The 10,497-nt window shown below is 38.1% G+C and overlaps 2 protein-coding genes across 2 annotated transcripts; both read right to left on the bottom strand.

The window, feature by feature from the left end:
- Positions 1 to 1,070: 1,070 nt before the first annotated feature.
- On the bottom strand, positions 1,071 to 6,686 carry LOC111803500 (proline--tRNA ligase, cytoplasmic-like). Its single transcript, XM_023687936.1, has 13 exons — positions 6,546 to 6,686; positions 6,021 to 6,084; positions 5,837 to 5,922; positions 5,372 to 5,464; positions 5,172 to 5,288; positions 4,814 to 5,001; positions 4,364 to 4,430; positions 3,192 to 3,314; positions 2,931 to 3,083; positions 2,497 to 2,781; positions 2,073 to 2,291; positions 1,532 to 1,625; positions 1,071 to 1,343 (listed from the first exon to the last, which is right to left on the bottom strand). The coding sequence occupies exons 2-13, from the start codon at positions 6,064 to 6,066 to the stop codon at positions 1,279 to 1,281; spliced, it is 1,536 nt and encodes a 511-aa protein (XP_023543704.1). The 5' UTR covers positions 6,067 to 6,084; positions 6,546 to 6,686; the 3' UTR covers positions 1,071 to 1,278.
- A 1,478-nt stretch (positions 6,687 to 8,164) lies between these two features.
- LOC111790477 (pectinesterase-like) lies at positions 8,165 to 10,497 on the bottom strand. The gene is made up of 3 exons (XM_023671391.1): positions 9,586 to 10,497; positions 9,048 to 9,491; positions 8,165 to 8,940 (listed from the first exon to the last, which is right to left on the bottom strand). The coding sequence occupies exons 1-3, from the start codon at positions 10,148 to 10,150 to the stop codon at positions 8,246 to 8,248; spliced, it is 1,704 nt and encodes a 567-aa protein (XP_023527159.1). The 5' UTR covers positions 10,151 to 10,497; the 3' UTR covers positions 8,165 to 8,245.

Raw genomic sequence — 10,497 nt, 5'->3', positions numbered from 1 at the left:
TCACATGTACAAATATTGACTTTTCAAAACTTACTTATCTAATCTATGCCATGCATAGTAGCCCTTATAACGTTTCTCAAAACTTACGTGCCTAAGCCACGCCATACATGATAGCCTTATAAGGTCTCTTAGGATCATGATTTCATCATATTCATATGCTTAATAGAGATGCAATACATGGTAGCCGTATAAGGTCTCTTAGGATCATGATTTGATCATATTCATATGCTTAATAGAGAATCTACTTGGATCGATGGATATTGGTCTCACTTAGCTAGTTGAGTTAAGAACCTACCAATTTTAACTCATTTGAAATATGACACACTTGGGTAGTGTTGAAGCTCATTCTCGAGTCCTCTAATCCCACTAATAATTCATTCACTAATAATTCATTGATTAAAAGCGTACATAGGCACCTTGATTAAAAGCGTACATAGGCACCATCATGCTAGCAAGATCCATTAGAGATTATTTTTAGTTTTACCCACAAGGGCAGATATCTAATTTTGTTCCTAATATCTGCAATGTTTTTCCATTCAGTGCCTTACAAATTTCAATTACATTTCCAACCAAGAAAGTTTCAATTAGGTCTGTTCCATCAACCCTAAACCCTTTACAGAAACTAGAGAAAACATGGGATCAAGACGATCTCTTAGCAGATCGATCAATCCTTTCACTTCGATGGTGTCAGTCGAAGTTAATCCCACCACTGCCTTCGCTTGGTACTACTTCCGACACATCCCCATTAGCATCAACCATCAGAGACCTTAATTCCTTAGTCGATAGCTGTTGAGGCTTAGTTTTTCACTAAAATATCCCAGTGGCTTAGCCATCTCCAATGAAGGTAGAGGTACCATTGATATTCATTCAGTACCAATCTTCCGAGCTTGGCCATTATCAATACTGATACTTTGAATGAGACTACAAAAAGGAATCATTTAAAAGTCGCTATTGGGTGATGATAACTGAGTTAAATCATGACAAGTTCCCGAGAATATGAAAGAAAGAAAATATGAAATTTAGAAGCTTCTAAGCGTTGGACTAATAATTTAACAGAACTGAAAACAAGATTGTAAGGCAAAACCCATAAATTATCAAAAAAAGAAAGTGTAAAACAAGATTCTATAGTTAACTTGCTTGGTGAATGATTAAACAATTGGAAATTCTAATGAACTCAGAATTAACTGAATTGAAAGCACTCGTACTCAAGAACTCTAAAGCTGATTACTTGACAAGTATCCAAGTATAGCGTGGGTGATAAACATGAGCTTGTGTAGTTTAGTAGCTGCGGCCCCAATAGCTCCATTTTTTGGCAGGCTTCCCAGATGCAAAACATTTAGTACCTGAGCACAAACATCAATTCAAGGAACCAAAAAGAGTTTAGCTCATAAATTCCCCCAAGATGTCAAAAGATAATATATAGTCCTATTATCAATTTTTTTTTTTTTTTTTTTTTTTTTTTTTTTTTTTTTTTTTTTTTTTTTTTTTTTTTTTTTTNAGAAGAAACCAGATTTGGACAGAAATTTAGTACCTTCTGGAAGTTCGGGCTGCTCGAATGGAGAACATAAAGTTTTAGCTGCTCCCATCTCACCCTTGGTCCTTGTTTTCACATCTTTCTCAACCTCCTGGAGGAACAAAACAATGAAACCCCTTAAGGAAAAGTGCACCAGTAGATGATAGAGGTTGGCATAGAACAAACACTTGAAAATGCATGTACTCAAGCCAGTGGTCAATGGAGTTCAAAATATCATTTGATAACTACCCCCGAAATTTCACAGAAATCATCCAAGTGAGACACTACTTTAAAGCTACAGCAGCCAAAACGTGCAAGAAGCTCTTCAAAGATACATACACGAGCTCCACACACAGACATACACACACACACACACAAAAAAAAAAAAAACAGCAGATGAGAGCGCATATCGAGTAATATATTGAAAAAAAACTGACCATAAGAATCCCTTTAACTAATCAAATAAAATTATGGTGGCCTCATGAAACGTCAGAACCAAAAAGCAGTCATCCTTCCCAATCAGAATCAAAATAGCAATAAGAACACCAAGAAACTATACCTCTTCATCGCACCATGGAGCTAATATCATTTTCTTCTGACTGAGTGCTTCAGTAAACTCTTCCCAAGTATTAATAACCTGAATGCATGTGTCCCGTTTTACTTTTGCTGCGTCAAACAGGCTTTGTTGAATACTTTCTAGCAATTCTTTCACTTGCTCAACCAAGGACGCCCTAGGTATGTCCTTCTTTGCTGAATTATCACGGCGAACAGCACGTACCTAGAAGTATATAATTATATATTAGCTCAATGTATCAACATAATCCAAGGCATTAAAAAGTATTAGCTAAGGGAAAACAGTATTTNACATAATTATATATTAGCTCAATGTATCAACATAGTCCAAGGCATTAAAAAGTATTAGCTAAGGGAAAACAGTATTTCAGTAGTGACCGAAAAATATATTAATAGACAGAATATGTAACCTGATTGTTTGCCAAGTCCTTAGGCCCTATTTCAATCCTGAGTGGAACACCTTTCATTTCCCAGTGAGAATACTTCCATCCAGGAGAATAATTATCCCTAGCGTCTACCTCTGCACGAATTCCTGCTTCAGACAACGTATCCAAAGTGACAGAACAAGCATCAAAAATCCCCTGAGTATCTGCATCTTTGTAAGGAACAGGAACGATAACAACTTGAACTGATGCAACTTTGGGAGGCAGCACCAATCCCTTGTCATCCCCGTGAACCATAACCATCACACCAATCTGTAAACAATTTGACTAGATAAGCGACTAAAAGAAATGACCATGACCATTCATAAAAGGTAATATATGCCTTCATCACTGTTTGTTGTTTCACAAACCCAGAAATTCACTCTGACAAGTTACCAAAGCCAAATGTACTCAAATATTACCGTTCTAGTACTGTAGGCCCATGAATTTTGCCAGACCATAGCTTTCTCCCCCTTTTCATTTTCAAAGTTTATTTCAAACATTTTCGCAAAATTTTGACCCAAACAATGTGAAGTTGCACCCTGAATTCCACGACCAGTGTTTGGGATAAATGCCTGCACACACATACCACACATGAAGAAATGGTTTTATACAACTTGAACCAGCAACGGATATTGATTCACCATTTTGAAAATAGGTCATAAAATTTAGTCAACTTATACCTCAACGCTTGTAGTGTAAAGACCACCAGCGAACTTCTCCATCTCACTCTTTTTGCCCTTAATAACAGGAATCGCAAGGTATTCTTCATATATGCGCCTATACAGTTCCAATATCTCAAGAACCTGAAATGAAAGTAACCTTTAAAGAATAACCAAAGTTACACAAAAGAGTTGCATATTTTCAGGGACAGATCGAGGTTTTTTTTTTTTTGATCTCCCTTGGATTGATTATGAAGATGGAGATTTAACACTCCCTCTACCCTCTCTACTCTTAAAATTATTTATACACCTTTGTTTTCTTCGCAAAGAAAAGACAAGACAATTCAGAAGCGTAACAGCTATGGATAGTTTATCAATGAACAATAGGCATGATTCATCGTCAACAAATCAATTGATAGAATGTAATGCCAAGGAAAAATATGAGCACATGACTTAAAATTCCAAATATAAATCACTAATAATTTCCAAACTTGAATTTGTTTTAAAAAAAAAAAAAAATCAGTTTCGACCATTAAAAAGTTATCCAAGCATTATATAAAATATAAAATTTATGACACAATTGATATCTAAATTGAACCATCAAGCTTTCCAACGAAAGAAAACTCATCCCTTGAGTTCTAAGAACTTGAGGATGATCACTTGAAGAACTCAGCCAATTTAGGCCCCACTCAGCTTCAAATTAAAGGGAGTTTGCATGCTTGAATCTCCAAGTTTGATCAAGAAAGAAAAGTTTATAATTATGCCATTAGTACAATTGTACATCTCAAAAATTCTAAAAGATCAACACCTTCACAGTTACCTTATCTTAAGACTCCACTGCACTCTCTTGTGACATCAAACAAATCAAACGAGTTTATTATGTTCTTAAAAATCCATTAGTATTGAAGTAGAAGCTGAAGATGAAAAGAATGCTAAATTTACTTTCTTTATTTTCACACAAACAGTCAACCCAAAGGCGATAGTAGACAAATAAAGAAAGATTCAATGTATCAAATCTCTACTCTTCCCATTTAAAGGTCCTAAGTTTCCACTCAAACCATTATCCCAAAAATATTTGACTCATTTCCATCACTAGAAACTGAGAAAAGACAAGTTAGTTTCAATCTCTACATTCAACCATGACAAAAGCAATTTTCCATTTCGTAATTTGAAATTCTGTATCTGTTTGATACCTCTGTGTCTGCTTCATCCTTGGTAGCAAAAGCAGTATGTCCTTCCTGCCAAAGGAACTCACGACTCCTGCAGTCAGTAGTTCATAAAAATTGGTCATTTTCTCAAAATAGTTACAAATAATTTTAAAACAATGAAGTTCTTGAAAAATCCTTAAAAGGTTCAAGAATACTATAGTGACTTATGCAAATATGACACATTTAGTTAAGAACATTGAATAGAACTATTTAATCAAGAACATTGAACAAAATTATTTAATCAAGAACATTGAATAAATTATATAATCAAGAACATTAAACAAAATTATTTGATCAAGAACATTGAACAAAATTATTTAATCAAGATCATTAAACAAAATGATAAAACATCTAACTGTTAACAGGTCCAAAGTAATCCATCAACATAGTGAAAGGTAAAGAAACGAAAAAAAAAACACACGGAAGAGTACTTGCCTAATAAATGGTGTGGGATGGCTGAACTCCCATCTCACAACATTGCACCACTGGTTAAGTTTCAAAGGCAAGTCACGGTGACCCCTGATCCACTTAGAATAGTATGGATACATCACAGTCTCACTTGTAGGTCGAATTGCAATAGGCACTTCCAAGTCAGACTCCCCAGATTTTGTCACCCATGCAACCTTCAAATGGATGCCAAATACCAATTTTTCAGCACTAAACCAAGTTCACTTTATCAGCTTAAAAATTGAAAATGAACAAACAGAACATGAGGAATGGAAAGGTAATAAGCATTTCAAATTCAGACGGAGAAGTTTCACTATTATTGCATATATTAATATTAAAACGTCACCTCAGGAGCAAAACCTTCTATATGATCTTTCTCTCTTTGTAAGACGCCGGGAGACACAAAAAGTGGAAAATAGCAGTTCTTGATTTTCATTTTCTTAATTTCTGCATCAAAAAATACCTGCATCGGTGACAAATAAAATCCTCAAACTTCAAAGCGAGAATAGATTGTAAAATTGACTATAGAAAGAAAAGCATCCTTACTTGCATAGTCTCCCAGATAGACATAGCCCACGGCCTCAGAATATAGCAGCCAGAGATATCATAATATTCAATCATTTCTCCACTGACAACCACCTAGACAAACTAGAAAACGAATTATTCAAGCCACTGAAAACAGCCTGTTCGTAATATTACTGGGGAGCTTGCTACAAAACAAAAATTTTGAAATCTTCATTTCCTTTTTTGTTCATTTAACATAATATATGATTCCACTAATCGACAACATTTTACGACAGAAAAAAAAATAAAAAAAAGTGGCATAGAAGAACTAGAAACAAGACCTTATGAACCAAAATAAAACATTTCTCTCCTAAGTTGAAGGAAAAATGTTCAAGTATTGTCAAGTTAAAGTGTGATGAAAACAAAAACTCAATTCAGACAAATAACTTTACCCAACACAAAGTCACTTTGTAATGAAGAAAACAAAAATCAAGCTAGAAACAGCACCTCAGAATACCACTCTCCAAAGTTATCATCCTTCTTATTAGTGAGACCTAAACCAGTCTCTTTCTTCACCTCCTTCTTTTTACCGCCTGTCCAGTTAGCAAGGAAGAACTATTAAACACATGCCAAAGAGGGGAATACGAAGCAATTGCACAAACAACTACCGTACTAAAGGAACAATATTTACCAGCTTTTGGAGTTTTAGCAGAGCTACCAGGCTTAGGACCAGCCATGCTTAGAGTTTTTAACTTCTGCAGGAGTATCATCGTAAGAAATTCAATTGAGGACAAAGAAATGCAATAAAAAAATAATCAAGTAGGCATTGGGAGAATTGTTAACAATNTTTAACTTCTGCAGGAGTATCATCGTAAGAAATTCAATTGAGGACAAAGAAATGCAGTAAAAAAATAATCAAGTAGGCATTGGGAGAATTGTTAACAATATTTCATGTAAAAACGAGAAGAACACAAAAAGGAATCTAAAGTCAACCCAACGATAATTGAATTGGATTGAGTCTGGTTGTCAAATTTCCCCACATATGCCCCGGAATACACAAGGAAACATAAATCATCAAGTCATACAAACCCACCTCGGCCAGGAATAAAAGAACAAAGAGTAGCTAATTAACATGGCAGAATTCGTGGAGTCTACAGAGACAGAGAAAAGAAGGACTAAGCAATTGAAGTATCAAGAAAGGTACAACGAAGTTTACAGTGAATCGAGCTCTGCGATTTCGACGAACACCGAACGACCTCGCGGCGGCGATGCGCAAATGCGAGGAGGCGCGGATAGTGATGAACTACGAGGAGAAGTTTGAGGGTTCAGCACAGAACAGGACGGGGATGGATTGATTTCTCAAATTAGCTTTTTAGAAAGAAAAAAAAAAAGGAATAAAAAAAAGGCATTGACTGCAACTTGGGCTTTGGGCTTTGGGCTTTGGGCTTTGGGCTTTGGGCTTTGAACTGGGCCATTTGGGCGGGCTTGGTCAAATAACGATTAATTTTTAAAATTTTAATTCTTTTTTTAACTTCAAAATGCCTATTAAAATTTAATTTGGTGTTTAATAAATTTTGAAATGTTAAAAATTAATAAATTTAATATATAAAAAAATTAAAGCTATATGTGTAAGATTCTAAAGTTTAATTTTGTGTTTGATTGGTTAATGAAATTATAAAAAAATTGTAAAGCTCGAAGACTTATTAAGTCCAATGAGAATAAAGAGGATGCCGACTTGTTTAATATTTTATAAGAGGATTAGCTCGTTGTCACAACTTCCCTCGGCTCAAGTATTTTTGGTCTCGAGAATGGTCACAATAAAATAAGAAGCAAAATTGTATTGTTCAGGAGGGCATGACCCTTATAGATAATCTCACATCACATGTCGAACATTATGAGGAGTGACAACAATTCCCAACAATCCTCCCGACAAATTACACTATAGAACCTCCTGTGAGGCCTGCAGGTTGAGCACAACATCCTTATGCGCTCATTCCACATGTTAGGTATAGCTGGTGTATTCACCCATTCCACATGTTAGGTGTAACTGGTGTATTCAACTCAGCAACTCCATTTAGTGTAGTGCTATGCATGGTTCCTTGGTAACTCTCCCTATTCAGTGCAGTGCTATGCATGGTTCCTTGGTAACTTCTAGTTTGCCTTGGTAACTTCTACAACGGTTCCTTGGTAACTTCTAGTTTGATCAGGGAAACCAGGAAACCGGAAACCAGGAAACCACACACCAGCTCCCTATTCAATGCAGTGTTATGCATAGTTCCTTGGTAACTCTCCCTATTCAGTGTAGTGCTATGCATGGTTCCTTGGTATCTTCTAGTTTGATCAAGGAAACCACACACCAGCTCCCTATTCAATGCATGGTTCCTTAGTAACGGCTAGTTTGACCATGGTTCCTTGGTAACTGCTAGTTTGACCAAGGAAATCTCTATTCTATCCCAGCTAGCCAGTTTCAACAACTTTACACTTCTTCCTAGCTGATTGGCCTGTAGTAGGTATATGGTGGCCTGTAGTAGGTATATGGTTCACATTTTAGGTATTAGCACTGCACCCGTAGGTATTAGCACTGCACCCGTAGGTATTAGCACTGCACCCGTCAATTTATCGTAACAGAAAATCAACTCAAATTATAATCCAATCCATGATCATTTATGGACTCATCTGGTATATAAATATATAAATACATCTAATAGATTATGATGTTTGGTTGTTCGTAGATTAATTATTATTTTTATGATGGCTATTATTACTATTATTAAAAAAAAAAAAAAAAAAAAAAAAAAAAAAAAAAAAAAAAAAAAAAAAAAAANAATCAAACCACAATGCACAGACACAGGGCCCCAAACAAATTCCCAAGAATGGAATGAAATCGAATGGAATCAAATCACGACAAAGTTGTTCTCAGTTCTTCAATCCCACGAAGAACGGCCCACCTGTACCCTGAAGCCAAGTATTTCCCTGAAGGAACGGCCCAGCAGTGAACTGCATGGCTTCGTTCCTTCCTATCACTCTCACACCCTTCCATTTCACTCTCCTGTTCGTCATCGCTCCAGGTCCTCTGTTTCCATACTCCAAATACAAGCAAGTCTCCAATGCGAAGTTTCCAGCCCACGGCATGTATCCCGCCGCCTGAATCAAATCCCCCAATGTCGACTCCATGATCACCGTTCTTGCGTATTGCTTCCATGGCCTACCCAAGAATGTCGGGATCTTGAACCTATCCGCGAACAGCTTCTGCTCTGGCACGATCCTGCAGTTGTGGATCACCAGACCCGTGTTCTGCCGATTGTCCGCACGTCCGTTGGCGGTCACTGTGTTCTTTTGGTTGTCCATCGGTCGCCGGACGATGATCAACGAGTTTTGGATTATGGTGTTCGAATCGCCGAAGATGAAGTCCACGGTGCCAGAGATCACGCAGTTCCTGTAGAATTGACGGTTCGCTTGAACGTACAGGGTGTCTTGGTGCCCGTCCATTCTGCAGTTGAAGAACGCGGACTTGTCGGATTGGACTCTTAGGGCTACGGCCTGGTGGCCTTCGGGGCCGGCTGTGTTGCTGAATCCCATGGATTTGCAGAGGAATCCCTTTCCTATGGCCGCTGCGAGGTAATTTTACGGTTCAATTTGTTAGTTTCTCAACAATCTAGAGATTTAGGGTTTTACGGATTTCGCGATTTAGGGATTTAGGGTTTCTCGAATTACTTACAGAAGGAGGCACTGTCTTGGGTGGTAACGCCATCGCGGTTGCTCTTACGGCCAGTCACAATAGTTGATCTAGGGCCATCTCCATACATGAAAATGTTCTCCATGTTTTTAGTCACAATGATGTACTCATCATACACCCCTGCTTTCACATAGATCACATATCTTCCCGTTAGAACCTTTGGGTATGCAGCCAATGCAGCGGCAATCGTCTTGAACTGCCCACTACCATCCTTAGCAACCACGGCGTTGGGCTTCACTCGCCCGGTGCCTCCTCTAGCTGCCAGCAGCTTCCTGTCTTCCCCCATCAACCATGTCGGGAACCCATCGCTTCCTACTTCTGTCGTCCCAAGAAGCCTACGCCCACTTGGTTGAACCTTCAATTGCAAGCCAAGCTTCTCCAATATCCCCACAACTTCATCCAGGATAGCAAGAGCATTGCTGGTAANCGAGGATAGCAAGAGCATTGCTCGTAAGCTTGCCAGCAGAATCAAGCCCGCCTTGCATCTTCTGTNCCAGGATAGCAAGAGCATTGCTGGTAAGCTTGCCAGCAGAATCAAGCCCGCCTTGCATCTTCTGTCTGAGATCGGGATCAGTTTCCTCCAACCCATCGAGACAAGATTGCTGAAAAGAAATGACGGCGCTGAGCCATGTCTTAACATCACCGACACGGTCTGCATCAGTGTGCATATCAGGGTCCCCAACAGTGGACTGAGATGCATGAAGCGAGTCAATAGCAGACTGCAATAAGTCCTTGCAATCATCAACAGACATTTGGATGGTGCTATTATCAGCAGCCTCCACTCGAAGGGTATCCGTTAAATTCAAGCCTTTTGTAATCTCTTCAATAGTGGCAACAATGGCCGCTTTAATATATTGTTTAGGATCATCAGAAGTGGAATTTTGTGCAGTTGCGGAAAGAGTAGATTGGCATTCCTTTGGATAATCAGTACCCGAACAAATGCTTGCGACTGCCTTCATCTTTGGGGACAGAGTCTGCATCTCAGTTGCCATGTCATTTCTCTTGTTAACGACTGCAACGACGGCGAGAGCGACACCTACGACGAGAATAAAGGATACACCCGAAACGACCACCTTCCCGACCATGTTATTAAGTTGTTTGTTGCCACCTCCTGTTTACATGAAGAGGGTTTCTTCTGCAAATGGGTGATCAAAACCCAGATTGAATTAAGCTCTTTTCCACCAGAAAGATGGGAAAGAGATAAATAGTGGGTTTTGAGCAGAAAGATTTGTGGTTTTTTTTCGTTTTTTTTTTTGGGGGGGTTGAGTAATAGTGGATGGAGGAGGTGATGAGGAAATGGTTTGTATGGGAAAGATTATGTAGCGATGAACTTTGCTTAAAATAGGGGCTGTTTTTTAGGATTAGATGTCCAAATTGTTTATTTTTAGTGTTTTTGACTGAGATATATGTCGAGAATTTTGGTGAGTTTAAT

The sequence above is a fragment of the Cucurbita pepo genome, chromosome LG01 (genome assembly GCF_002806865.2).
Source record: "Cucurbita pepo subsp. pepo cultivar mu-cu-16 chromosome LG01, ASM280686v2, whole genome shotgun sequence".
In the NCBI taxonomy this organism is placed as follows: Eukaryota; Viridiplantae; Streptophyta; class Magnoliopsida; order Cucurbitales; family Cucurbitaceae; genus Cucurbita; species Cucurbita pepo.
Note: the sequence above shows the minus strand (reverse complement) of the source record. Positions and strands in the feature narration are given on the sequence as shown.

What these genes read in the sequence shown, in the direction of transcription:
- LOC111790477 (XM_023671391.1), bottom strand. Translation starts at nt 10,150, where the DNA reads ATGGTCGGGAAGGTGGTCGTTTCGGGTGTATCCTTTATTCTCGTCGTA. An exon ending in CCAAGACAGTGCCTCCTTCT is followed by an intron (nt 8,941 to 9,047) that starts GTAAGTAATTCG and finishes ATTACCTCGCAG; the next exon opens with CGGCCATAGGAAAGGGATTC.
- LOC111803500 (XM_023687936.1), bottom strand. Translation starts at nt 6,066, where the DNA reads ATGGCTGGTCCTAAGCCTGGTAGCTCTGCTAAAACTCCAAAAGCTG. An exon ending in TAGAAGGTTTTGCTCCTGAG is followed by an intron (nt 5,002 to 5,171) that starts GTGACGTTTTAA and finishes ATCCATTTGAAG; the next exon opens with GTTGCATGGGTGACAAAATC. An exon ending in GGGCCTACAGTACTAGAACG is followed by an intron (nt 2,782 to 2,930) that starts GTAATATTTGAG and finishes AATTGTTTACAG; the next exon opens with ATTGGTGTGATGGTTATGGT.